Below are 14,548 nucleotides of genomic sequence, written 5' to 3'. Positions count from 1 at the left end.
GCTTTTGGATTCACAAGCAAAGAAGCGAAGGAGTCTAAAAATGACAACGTGAACGGAACAACTTTTAGTTGGCCGGCTGTAAGCGGCGTTAGGGTCGAGTTTGACAGCTCCACACCGAGGGAGAGGCCTGCCGATGCGGAGCCTGAAGAGGCTTCAACAACGGCCACAGCCGCCGGCGCCACCTGCGCTAGCGAACCTGACGATGCCCATGACCTGCCTTTTAACTGGACACAGAAAAGATGGAGTGAGTGGAATGAAAGGTATCCATGAAAAAAAAATGTGGATGTGAGATTTGCAAAGAGGCAAAAAGTATATTGTGCACCTTTCACAAGAATGGATTCAGGGAAAAGTCAGCAGTGATCAACAGAATAACCTGCGGGAAAAGATTTATAAGCACCAAGAGCCAGGCACACGAAAAAGCGATCGAGATTTCGGAGATGAGAAAAAAGATGTCCTACCAAACAAGGTAGGCCTATTGGCAATCAATGTTGATCTAATGCAGGAAACATATATATCTTTCAGGTCTGCCTATATGATTGCCAAACAAATAAATAAATAGGGCTCCACCGAAAGCAAATGGGTAATTCGAACACAGGTTGATGAGTTATGTCTTTTTATTAGTCCCTAAATAGAACTGTTCAATGCCTTGTTCTGCATGACTATTGAAGGACTACTGTACAAGGCCATTATGAAAGGCTTTCCTCAAGAGTGTTCAAATTACTTGAGTAGTAATAATAGTAAGGTTGTTCAATATTAATTATGTTCTTTGTATGATTTGCTCAGTGGGGGAGTTATGAGTTGGTAGAACCAAATCAACAGCAGATTATATGCTTTCAGTTATTACAAGGTGTAACCCATCACTGAAGAGAATGATTTGTTTATTTCAGTTTGTCTGGAAAAGGAAACATCTTTGGAATAGGGAGCCTATTATGTCAAACAAGTGAATTAGTTATGAGCAAGATCGAACCTTTTAATGGGAGACATATTCTTAGCTACAGAGTTATTTTATTAGTGCTTTATAATGAATAGCCAAAATGCTATATGCATGCTAATAGGCAACTAGTTAACAGTGAATGTGTCCCTTAATATACTTGCATTTGTCAATGAGATGTTAAAAAGAAAGCACTATATGGCATATACAATTCTTCTATGATGGGTTACATTTTTAAAACCTAGCACAGAGTGGAAAGATCATGATTCTTTAAATAAGACAAGCTTTCTATCTCAGAGTGTTAGCAGCCAACTGTCAGTCTCTGCACACGACATGTTAACTCGTCTCTTTACTATACAGGAGCATTTTCCGTAGAAGCACATAGGGAGCTTGCATATAAAATGGTGGCACCGTAATTAAGGATATTATCGTTCCTACTCCCATATAATAAAGGACTATTCATCACACTCAGCATAGCATAACATAAAAGGAAATATTGTGAATTGCTTTTTAATCCTGAGCGGGGAAACAAGCGCCTATTCCTTTCTTTTTAAAGCAGATTACTGAATGGAAATGACAGATCGTTATAAATAGTGAAACAAAACTTCAAACTGCTCGATGTAATATAGTGTGCGTTGTTTTCTAATTCCTTTGAACAGTTGTACATTTCCCAAACGATCAAAGCACCCTATTTTCTCTGAAAAAATATATTTCAGCTGGGGGAAAAGCTGCCATCAAAAAAAGCAACTTTCTTTTATAGTTAGTAAGTCCAACACACAGTCTTGTGGCTGAATTATGTATCATACATTTAAAGTGAGGAATCCAAATGTTTGGGAATACCTAAAGCAGGTTGAGCTCTGCCCTCCTGAAATATATATTATAGCATATTCATTGCTCTTTGATCAAGCATTTTCATTCTAACATAGGAAAATGTATTAAGAAAGGGGCCTTATTAAGCTCATTTTCAGGTTGATATTTGTATTCTGTGTCTCTGCTGTGATATGCTTACATGCTTTAATGTTCAGAAAGCTGCAGCACCTCTTTTCACCCTCTGTCTGTTACCAGAGCCAGTCTGCTCTGATTGGTTAGCCGGCCGGCTCTGTTGTGATTGATAAACACGCTACAGTTACGGAGCGTCCACACAGCAGCGTGCGTTGACGCTTGGCGGTGGTCGTGTCTGAAGCTTGGGGATTTTTTGCGAGCAACGCAACCAACAACCAATCACATGAATCTCTCGCCCCCGACATACAAAGCAATAGCAATGTTAAAACGAAGTAAACTGGATATAAAATCCCCAAACAGGCGAAAACCTACCAGTTTCACCCACTGTCTCTGCCTCCTCCCTCCATGCCTGGTTCCTCCGGTTTGTATCCCGGTAGATGAACAGAGACTGATCATACAGCACCGGGTGATTCACTACCGCCATAATGAATTTTCCCTCCATTTTTTGGAATATGAGGAAATGACCTGCGTAGTCTCTCCCAGCATACACGCGGTCTGATTGGCTAGCGCTTGTTCTGGCAGATTTGCATACACGGGATTTCATTGGCTGACGCTTCTGCCGAGGCGCCAAAAGTTGAACATTGCTCAACTTTTGAAGCGAGCAACGCCAGCAACGCTCCACGTCGCTTCCCAAAATGCAGTTCGGCTAAAAGTGACGTCACCCCATTCAAAGTGAATGGGCAGAAGCGTTGGAAGCTTCAACGCACGCCGCTGTGTGGACGGGCCAAAGGAAAATCCCCAAAAGCCTAATAGGGCCCCTTTAATTCCACGTCAGTCTGTGTAACTTCATCTACTGTAGTTTGAAGCTCTGCTGCGTAACGTTGCTTTGTCTAGTTGTCATCATTTTGCACAAGGAATCCTCTGTTTCTGATTCAGATGTGTACAAACTCATTACAAACAGGACCAATTGCATCTCTTTTGTTCACTCTGGTGAATGTGGTTTGTTTTTTATGCACAAAGCAATTGGTCTTCAAAGCCATTCACGCAGTTACAGTGTCAATTAACCATGTGACAATTTTCATGCAGCAATCTTCTGTTCACATAAGTGACGTGTGTTCCTTTTGCTGTTTCGATGACGCATTATAAGCACTGAAAATCAGGTGCTATTTGCATCAGTAAAGGCGTTATCATTTCCTAAACGATCTCTCTCGAGCAAGACTAATGTGATGTTTCATCTCCCTCGCTGTAATAGTCAAATAGTCAGCTCTACTCAACTTGAATCATTTAACGCCTTCCGTACAATAATGCAGGCTAAAGTGCTTCACAGAGCAAGATTTAAAGAGTACAGATACAAATAAAAAAGAACAATAAAATGTCTCACCATCCAGAGCATTTTGAACAAAATGTAAGTGTGCTCGGATTATTACCAGGCGTTGTTCTGAAGCCTTCATTGCATGGTGGTTTAGAACATAAAGATTGATATCTAAGGTAGATATACTGCATATTTATTCAAGAAATGAATTCTGTTCTCAGGCACCACATCTGAGAGCCCCAAACCCCTGTAGCACATAAAACTCGTTTATCATTTGCTTCTTTTACTATTTTCAAATCTCCCCTGTGGGCCGGCGTTAATTTGACCTGCGTACGTCTTCTCTCCGTCTTCACCTAGTTTCCACATTCTCGCTCTTCTTCAATAGACAAGCAGAGGGAGGGAACAGACTGATAACATGTCGAATTTAAATCCTGAAGAAGAAGGACAAGGAATGGCAACGCGGGTCTGTACGAAACAAGACGACGTGATTTGATGAAGCTCAGTTAGAGAAACCGAAAAAAACAACCTCCACACCCTCTGAACTCTGTTGATTGCCCTCCGCTGAGCAGTGATAGGGTGTCAGGGTAAGCAATGCTGGATACAAAAAAACACGTTCCAGCTAGCTCTGCACGCAGGAAGAAGTCGTTGCATTTACTTGCAACATTTCAAAGCTGGCAAGGTCAGTTTTACAGTTTTTAAAACAGGAAATACAATTTAGATGAGACAGTTTGAAAAACCCCCAAGGCAAGATATTTGTACCAAACATGTGTAGTATCTGGAAAGTACAGAAACCAGCCTCTCCATATTATACTACCTTAGCTTCTCTATGTGGAAGGCCACTTTCTAATAGCAAACTCAATTAACTGAATATTAGTTTGAACCAAAATATGTACTCGATGTATGTGAAAGATGATTAAGATGTCTCCTTTTACTGAAATTGATTGATTATGGAAGGTATTGAGAAGAGATGCAGCTTTTTGTTTTTTAATTGTAATACCTTACATGTGCTAAGTAGATTTGCCACTCTTTTCCACCTTTGAGAACACTTCAGTGCAGTTTGGAAATAATCTATCTGCTTCTGTTATAAGGTTATTATGAAGCTTTCTCTGGGTGGTCTGATAATAAGGGCCCAACTCCAGTGGTTGTGTCCCGTGCTTTGACAACAGGTGTGATTTGAATTATTACACCACACGCAGACGTTTGACAGATCTCCCCGCTGGTCTTCATCACTGCACATCTGTCCCGTAGCTACATGCTAAAAAGGCTGATTTCCCTCTAGAAAACCCTCAGTTGCCGCCAGCTGCTGATGAGTCACTTGCTTTCACCAAAAGACACACATGTCTTTCACCAGAAAACATCTCTTTGTCTACTGACTCACTCTATTGTGTTTCTATCTCGTTGTAAAGTAGTCATTTATTTGTTCAATTTGTTCTCAATGCTTGCACTCCATTAATCAGCTATTAGAACATGCTTAAGCATTAGCAAACACTGTGCTGATCCTTTAAGTTAAAATAGTAATTTAAAAACAGAGGTTTATTTATTCCCATATTACATATAATCAAGATGAAACATCAGCACTCTCCCAGACAGACTTTTATCAACACATCTAGGGGGAGATTATGATGTTTTCCTCATTTTGGGTATCTAAAAACGGCTTCTGAGCCATCATTTGTTTGCTCTTTTTCAATGTTAGTCACTAGCTGTTTACTTTCAAACTTGGGAATACATTACTCATTGTTGTTGTTGCTCAGACATTATTTAGTTATTTTGCGTTTGGAGAGTGGACTAGTTTCCATAGTTCGACTCAGCTGCCCACTTCACATTGTCCTGATTTCCCTGAGATCTAAGGAGCTTGAGTTTCTTTTTTTGACACTGCTTTTATAATCATTAATATATATGATTTTTTGTTTGTTGGGTATTCACAGATGTACCCAACAAATTAATAGCACAAAAGGAAGGAACTTAAGTGCTATTACGGGTTTTGGGGCCTCTCAAATATTTATAACAAGATTTTGTGAATTGTCTTGTTTATAAATTAGAAATAAACTCAAATACAGCAACACATATCAGACAATCACTCTGTCAAATCATTTCCATCTACCTACATTTGGAAATGTAAGTAGCTTCCTGGTTTTCTAGATTTGTATAAGAGAAAAGGAAAGTGCATAATATTTCTTATCTTATTCTTGTATTTTAGAGAGATAGAAAGAAGGATCCCATTCCGAAAAGAGAAATGTTTGCTTCAAGCCCCACACTCTGCTTCCCAGACTTACTATGTGCAGCTGAAGATAGTCTCCGAGCCCATGGGTGCTCTCCACTCGCACCAAGATGGCGTCCTTCTGCTGAGTGCTGAAGCCCACGGCTAACCGGTCGGCTCGGGTGCTCGGCCGCTCATTGGGGGCCCAGGTGAAAGTGATGAGAGCCCCCCCTTTCCCAAAAATGTACGTGGTCCCAGCTGGAGACAGAAAAAGAAGAGTGATTTGTTATATATTGTTATTTCTTAAAAGTACCCGTGCCTTGTATAAAGATGAGATTCAGATTCTCCCCCCCCTTTCCAACCCACTGCTCTGACACCAACGTTCATTTTTCAAAATCACGCAGCAAGCAGAGCAAAACCAGGAAGGATGATTTATTAAAGAGGTCGGCTTTGATCTTAAATCACAGTAAAGTAGCCCAATTTACAAAGTATGATGGAGCTTAACATTCACAGATGAAAACAAATGACCACAGTTTTTATCACGATCCCACATGGCTCTCACTGCAAACACTGAGGATAAAGCTTCGCCTGGCAATGATTTCACAAAATAGTAGGTATTTCAGGATGTAGGTTTGGATGGATTAAAGTTTAGTTTATGTGTGTTATTGTATTTAGGTTGGGTTGGATATTCATGCTTATCTAGGATAACACACATGGAACCATTTGAATCATGATTTTAAGGAAAACTTGTATTTTTGATTTATTTCAAAAAGGTCACTCTGAACCGCAGAATACACAAAGGTTAATAAACCTTATTTCAATCATAAAAAGAATAATTTGCTTAGGTATTCAACCTTCGACCCAGTTCATCGTTTTCTCTCGTTACTGTTTCTTTTCCCACAGCATAGTTCTACGGCCTTGGGTATTGCTGCTATCTCTCTTAAGCAGCTTGGGCGCATTGTTGTTGCCAGTCTATGACAGAGCACAAGCCGCCATTAGGTAGTTTACTGTTCAGGGACGAAGGTTCCCTGGCACAAATTATTTTCTATGGACGAGAGCTCTAGTTAGATTCAGGGTCCATAATTGTTTAGTCTCACTGATGAAGAATGTTGATTATTACTCTGAACTAGCTAAAACATCGAGCTGCAGAAGAGTTCTTCAGAATTCGGCAACCGCTGTGTCATCTCGTGACACAACACCTGTCTTGTGAATTCTCCGGCCGTAACTCCAAATAAACCGTCAGTGTTTGCCATCAAAGCTCCAGCTCTCCTCGTGCCTCTCTGAGTCCTGTTTCCAATTGCTTCAGAAGTTTCCCTCACAAAAAGCACCAAATATTTTTTTGTCAGGTCATTGAGCACATCATATTTGAGCTATTTCCCAACATAAATAATATATAATTGACTGTTATCATCCTTCACCTTGTGTCTTCATCATACCATCTGATCTCTTGGTCAAACATAATGTGCAGTAATTGCCTCATATATCAAGCTATTTTATATTTGAAATGCTTACTTCATGATTGCTTATCCACATATTTTGACCTTGTAACTTGTTCACACAGATGCGTCATCAACGCAACATCTTGATACAGTTGTATATGGATTAGCGTTGACCGTCCAGTTCACCTCAACCTATGTTGTAAATGTATTATCTCTTCGATTTACACACAGCATCTATTGCACGTCTGTCCGTCCTGGGAGAGGGATCCCTCCTCTGTTGCTCTCCCTGTGGTTTCTCCCATGTTCCCTTTAAACTGTGGTTTTCTCTGGAAGTTTTTCCTTGTACGATGTGAGGGTCTAAGGACAGAGGGTGTCGTGTTGTCATACTGATATTCTGTACAAACTGTGAAGTCCACTGAGACAAATGTAACATTTGTGATATTGGGCTATATAAATAAACATTGATTGATTGATTGACCTCAATATAAAATGTGAAAAGCTCCAACAGCCGTAACATTTTTATTTAAATCTGATTTAAATTCATCCACCTGCTCATACAGTGTCAAGCAGGTTTATGGAAAAGCGATAGTGTCTACTTTGACTTTATAATGAGTTATTCATCTGCACCCAGAAATATTTCTGTGTCCTCGAGATAAAAGGCATTCTGGTGTTAATCTTTAATTTACAAGTCTTGCTGGAATCGCTGAGATCCCTTAAAAAAAAAAGGTGCTTAATCCATTTTCTGATCGGCACGTAAACGAGACACTTTTTTCTTATAATGTGAAACGATTTATTCCTATTCCCTCAGTCACGTCGGATTGCATGATTACATTTGAATTAGTGGAATTATTTCATTTGGGTGAGAGCAGCAAAATCAGAGCTATTATCCATTTTATACGGTGCATGCAAGTTGAAGTCAGGTCAAAACTAAGTTTGCTTTCTGATGGGATGAGTGTTCTTTTAGAGGAGTACTGCGGGTGTTATAGACTGCAAAGAGAGGCGAACTCCTGTCCTCAATAAACGCATCGCCATTATGTTACAGGAGAAATAATTCTCTTTAATAGCGCACTGCACATTTGGGTCATTCTGGGTTTGTTTTAACACCTGAAGCCTGAGTGTTGTTGTCACGACAACTTGAGTACTCTTTGAAACGGTTGAATGGGCCACTCAGCACATGGGTTGTTATGACGGGATCTAACTGCTTAGCTGGATGCTTCCTTAATGTCCAACACTTCGGACTTACTTTGACTTTAATTGAAATAAAAGTCTTTGAGTCAAACCAAGTATTTCTTACTGAAGTAATCTTAATTCACGCCGGGGATTGGCATTGACAGTAGTTACATCAATGAGTCTTAATGGAGAGGTTGTATTGGTTTCTTCCTTTCAGTGAACGTTATCTGCATCTGGCATTTTAGTAGTTTGCCCTCATTTCTGCTCCTTGTGTTCAGTATCTCTGAGAGTATAGACCTTTTTGCTTTTAACACCAATGTGCTATGGATATTTGGACACAAGATCACAGACCAATGAACATCGTATTCATTCTAATAAAACAGCCCTGCATACAATAATACTACCTGTGTGATAATGTATAAATTGTAGCTCTCAAATATCACACAAATCTAAAAAAAAAAAAAAAAGACAACATTAAGCTTCACACAGGCTATAATACAACATTTCATTACACCGTACAACCCTTAATGATTTCTAGTCTTTTTCTTGTGAAGCAAACAAAAAAAGCAGGCGAGCCATAATGTGGTCAATCTTCTTATTATGAGACCCAAATTAGTCTCATTTCAAATTTCACTGTGCAATAAAGCTTTCAACACAAATTTAAATAGTACACTCAGGAGACTCAATCCTCATGAACTTTATATACTCAATTTCAGATATGTGCAACCAGGCCTGCTTGATCATTACACACGTTGCATTCTTCAATTTTGAGAAGGAAAATGATCTCCATTAGAAAAAGAGGACAATTTCAGCCGTAGCTTCATGTCAGCCATTGAAAAGTATTGAACAAAAAAAAAACCCACACTAGAAAATCATGAAGACATGTGCAACGTTATTTTAGAAAAATGTAATTCTCAAGTGAACATTTAAGATTAAATTAAGACACAAATTAATGTAAAATCAGAGATAGCTAATCACAATTTGATTTTACAATTGATAATGCGTTTTTGCATTAGATACCACTGAAAAAACTGAAACGTTGACTTTAATTAAATGGCTATTACAACTAACCTAATACAGTTATGTGAAATATGTTGGACATAATACATTTAATTAAAGTCAACATTTCAGTTTATCAGTGTAGACATATTAACTATTTGATAGCGTTCATTTGATCAAAACAGTTGTATGATTATAGAGGAGGTTATTTTTCGAGGATTAAAATACTGTTCATTGTGCAAAATAACAACCTACCTCTAAAAGGTGGCAATAATTGTATACAATAAAAATGTATTACAAATGCAATTATTACGAGATGTTCCTATTTTATGACAAAGCCAACACATCAGCTTTATGCTACCATATAAGCTTTTATTTTTTATTGTCCAATTACAGGTTTGGATTTTACATTTTCAGGGAATTCGTAAATCAGATGTTATTGTTTTTTAATTGCTTATTTAATAAGGCTATTAAAACCAATCTCTGGTTTGCAATGAGTTCTTGATTACAATACATAACACAGCCTAAATTCACATATAGGCTACTATAGTATATGTCTTGGTTTGCACATGTGAACACATTAATTACACATTAATATTTCACAACACTGTTAGAAACTAAGATAACGTCTTCTTTCGATGTGAAGGAAACACCTCACAACAAACAGCTCCTGAAGATGAGAGCTGGAGTGTTCTGAGCGTTGCCGTGAGAACACAAAGTCAAAGGGTGAATAAAGGTAACACGCACCCTTGTAATGTGCATCATGAAATATGGAGTGCTAATGTATACCTGCAGTAGCATCTGTCTATAGACGGCAGTAGCTCCTGCATTAGTCATAACGCTGAAGCATTTCATTACACCTCTCTGCCTTTCCTCTTCCACATCATGCTATCTGCTCTCCGTGGCAGACCTGCATCAAATAAAGCAGGCGGTAAATCCGTGTTGTTAAGATTATGACTATAAACATCACAGTCCTCTCCCTTGCAGCAGCTCTCCTCTCTCTCTCATGGGAGCGTTCTGCTTGTCTCTCATGGCCGTACAATGCATCTGTGCTCCAATAACAGCGCTCCTTGGAGACTCTCCACTGCGATGTGTGCTGTATATCACATCATCATTAGTTAGGAGCCTCGGTAGTTAATTATACAGTGTGCAGGCATTGTTATACCCTTGATGCCTACCATATTATTCATGAATATTACATAGGCGGCACGATAAAATATTCACGGTAAAAAAATTAATTCTAGGCATATTAAAAGCCCTCTTTGTTGGTTAAATACATTACAGAGGTCAGCAGTATCAGAGGGCTGCTTTTTACAGGCGCTGCCATGGTGTAAGTGAAGAGGAGAAATTCTATAAAGCAGCCATGATTGGTTGTCGTCGTGTCTTAATAGGTTTTTACACAACAAATGCAACAGTATAGATTCTTTGTTTGTGCCAAGACTCATGCTACCCACACAAACATCCTGTCCTTTTCATTCGAGCTCTCAGCCAGCTGAATACACGACAAACGAGGCATCGTGCTCATAGGACTTGCAAAATACACTGAGACGCTGGGGATAATTTGTATCACACAAAACAGTTTAGACTTGAAAAAGGTGTAAAAGAGCTCCCCTGAGCTTCTTGTTGTAGAATTCGGACAATTCTTCAGGCATTAGCCAGTGAGAGAGTATTAGCTCTAATAACATTAGTTATCACGACTTGTATGAGCCTGAAAAACAGTCATGACTCAATGATGGGCAACTACTATCAGATGTAACATATAAGCCAAAGCTATGGAACAAACTGTAAATTATACATACTCATAAATAAATATGTATCACATTCTTAGTGATTGCAAACCCTGCAAATAGAGTTTCAATTCATACTTGAGTGCTCAGGTTTCTGAATGGCTTCAGTAGGGTAGAGTTAGTGCAGCTCAGTACACAGTATGCTCCGGAGGCATTAGGCAATGACCAGTTCAACAAGAGCACTTTACTGGAAAAACAAAACTGATTGATTAAGATTATGAACTAATATAAATCTCTATACTGTGAGCAGAAATGGAGAGTTATGGAGAGATATTACGTTTCAATTTATCGTCTGACTTATGGCATCTGAGGCCCACTTCTTCCATGGTCTATTAAATAGGGCTCAGTGAAATGATGAAAATGAATGGTGCAGCATAAAGCCTGACAGAAAGGACTTACGATCTTTAAGTTGTTGAAATTAGAAAGTGGAATCACACACAGCGAAAACAGAGTTCACCTGAATTCAATCGATTAAAAGCCGCACTGAAAATCATGTCATTATTATATAACTGAAGAAGCAGCTGGGCGAATGAAAACTGTATTATAGCTGAATGGCTTTCTCTGCTCTGATCAGCCAGATGTATCCAGACTGTCACTTCTCAGATGTAATGTCTTCATCTCAGAGCGCCTCAAACAACTCCCCCTCTCTATAATAATGTTAAGGTTTTCTCTTTCAACTTTCAGATGATTTTGGTGAAACCAAACTCAAATGCATTTCTGAAATACTGCAGTAATGCTTCCTCTTATTGCCAAAGGCGCAGCGACAGTTTCCATAAATGATCCAGAGTAGCTTTTACGACAGGTAGTTGTGGCGTTTATTTTTTACAGCTTTTCAGATTTATGTCTCTTTTTTTACTGGAATATTTGTAAGGTTGTGTCAGTTGTCTTTGTTCAAATCATCTGGTCTTTTCTTATACGGATTTTTGTAATGAAACAAAAATAAAATGTTGCCCTATTACGCTCATTCTCAGGTGTATATTTGTGTAATGGGCTTCTACTGTGATATGCTTACATGCTTTAATGTTCCAAAGGGCTTTATTTGTCTCTGTCTGAAACCAAAGATTGGTCTGATTGGTTAGCTGCTAAGAGATGTCAAATTAGCCTATCATGTACACTTTGTTGGAGCACAAGCCAATAGAAGTACAAGTGTTACATGGTGATGTCACTATGTCTTGGAAGAAAACAAAGGAGTCCAATGGAAGAGTTTCAGGCAGGGGAGGGAGGGTGTTTCTCAATGTCGAGGACGCTTGCTTGGTAGCACATGTCTTCCGAGTCAGTTGCTTCAGAAGCGAGGCAAGAATCCTTCCTAGCCTCGGAAAACGAAGAATTGTGGAACAGGCTAAAAGGTGTGCGTCATATGCCCCGCCTTAAATGGAACGCGATTTCCGCCAAAGATTTGGAAATTGTTCCGTGCGCAAAGCATTGTGGGGATTTTAAGACCGCGGAGTCTACACATGTGCAGCCTCGACATTTCTCGCTACGAAGTATGCCGGCCTCGGTAGAATTCCAAGTATGCTGGACATTGGAACAGTCATTCGGCGGGACTCGATGACATAGTATGCTTGAAATAGTGGCTCTGGAACAGCTTCCTCAACATTGAGAAACACCCAGGGGATTTAATCATTTTCAGACTATTACCATGCACAGAAACCTATAAAACACTACAGAAAAGGGAAATCCCAAAAAGCATAATGGGGCCTCTTTAAAGATATTATTCTTAGATTTCCCAAACTCAAAAACTATTTTTCCTTCAAGAAATATATATTTTCTCTTCCTTACATTCAGTTATCAGCTCGATAGATAGTAGGTTTATTGATAGTGGCATAGTCTTCCATTCTCGCCTCAAATTGATTTTTCAAACCCGTTAACTCAAAAGAAATGATGCAGCATGTATAAAGCCCAGTGTACTGTTCACTCTGTTATCACTGAATCAGAGCGTTATGAGGGGGAACTGATCAAAGTGACTTTACAGGTCTTGAGAAGAACTACCACACATGTGAGAAACATTTATAAAGGCTTTTTGTGAAGCAGCTGTTCTAAACGTTTATACATTAGATGGGTCTAAACTTGCAGTGCTTCTCAAAGTGTGGTCCGCGGACCACTGGTGGTCCGTGAGCGCCCCCTAGTGGTCCGTGAGTATATTGGTACAATTTCACATTTTAAATAAATTAATAAATTAAAGTTTTACGCACTCTCGCGGGAATATCTCCGCAAGGGAGCGAGCTTAAGTTTCACTTTCGATGGTATGATATAGCCCAGCGCAACACATTCATCACACATGTTGCCACTTGTTTGTACCATTTTCAGGCGATTTGTAATCTGTTCTAGAAAAACGATGTGATTTTGGATATTTGTGGAGTTAGGTGGTCCGCGAGTGTTTTTTTATTGGTTAAGTGGTCCTTGGGTATGAAAAAGTTTGAGAAACACTGGTCTAAACAGTAAGATTTAAAAAATGAAAAAACAAATAATCTGGTGGTGTTCAGACTGTTGTTGGTCGTGTTGCAGTGTGGGTATAGTAGGCATGTTTTAAGAAAGATTATTGTGTATAATAAGAAAGACAACATCTCTGCTTCAATGATTCTAATATTTAAAACAAAAACGTGTGTCTGACAATGTTATAGGAGTTTTCTGTAGTATTTTTTAAATAACTGCTGCCTCCGATTCAAATAATTCAAAAGACAAAACTGGATTTATCTGAAGTGGAACAATCATCTGCCATTATTAATCAAGAATGTGTCTACAAAACGAAAATAACTTTGTGTGAATGGGCGGATAAATAGCGGATCTTCTTCTGTTGTATTTCTAACAAACTAGCTGCTGAAGGAGTGTTTGCCATAATGTGGAGTCACAGTTGTTGTTATCATGGTTACCACGGGTGTCACAAGATCATCTTTATATTCAATGACATATCTGAGAGCTGAGATTCTTAAGTATGTGAACATTTATAGTTCTTACTGTATGTACCTGGAAGCAAAGGAACACTCACAATGCTTTTTGAATCTTGTCGTAACCAATTATACGAGCGATTTCTCGGCACAATCCTCACACCTACATTCTGTCTTCACAATGGCTTGATAGGTTTCCATTGAACAATTGTGGCGGCAGGTACATTAGCTGTTGATGAGGGCACTTCTGCTGTTCTCTTCACAAGCCATTGACATTCTACTCATGGCTCATCACTTCTTTACTTGCAAGATGTCCTTACAGAGAAAACTTAATGATTTCCATGGTGATAATGCCTGCAATTTTACTTTGTAGCTTTAATACATTATCACAAAATGGGGAACAATGACATTACTACTACTTGCGTTCCTTTAAAAATAAGAATCTTAATAGAAGATCTCATACAGGGAATTGATATGGCTTACAATACGATGCGGGGCATTTGCCATGTTCTTACTGAGAAAGAAACATGACTCTTTCCAACATTTCCTTCTTAAATAGTCCTCTCTGTGCTGGAGTCCATATAATCATGCCACAACATGTAAGTCTGCCCTTACTGTTCAAATTGTTCCACATGGGCAGGCTTACAAGACAATGCAGTCCTCTTACCATCCCCCATATACATCCTCAACCATACTGAAGACAATGCTAAAGTGCTACTTACGACGTCCATTACACAAAAAATTACCTTTAGAATTGAACTAGTGGTGAGCTTCTTCTTCTTCTTTGTTCCCGACCTTATTGAGTATTTTTAGCTGCCACATGCAGTTCTATAGCTCGGTGTGTAGCTCCACTAACATTTCCCCTACCTTTTGTGGGCCACAGTTT

At 39.1% G+C, this 14,548-nt stretch overlaps 1 protein-coding gene across 16 annotated transcripts in view; it reads right to left on the bottom strand.

Annotated features, from left to right (window-relative positions):
* Positions 1–14,548, bottom strand: part of LOC117562664 (neurexin-2-like) — a 153,731-nt gene that overhangs the window by 18,215 nt on the left and 120,968 nt on the right. For all 16 annotated transcript variants that reach the window (XM_034240500.1, XM_034240507.1, XM_034240508.1 and 13 more), the window contains one exon: positions 5,459–5,640. In XM_034240500.1, the coding sequence (XP_034096391.1) occupies positions 5,459–5,640 (182 nt within the window). The remainder of the gene's footprint in view (positions 1–5,458; positions 5,641–14,548) is intronic.

Source organism: Gymnodraco acuticeps, unplaced genomic scaffold, assembly GCF_902827175.1.
Source record: "Gymnodraco acuticeps unplaced genomic scaffold, fGymAcu1.1, whole genome shotgun sequence".
NCBI classification, from domain to species: domain Eukaryota; kingdom Metazoa; phylum Chordata; class Actinopteri; order Perciformes; family Bathydraconidae; genus Gymnodraco; species Gymnodraco acuticeps.
Note: the sequence above shows the minus strand (reverse complement) of the source record. Positions and strands in the feature narration are given on the sequence as shown.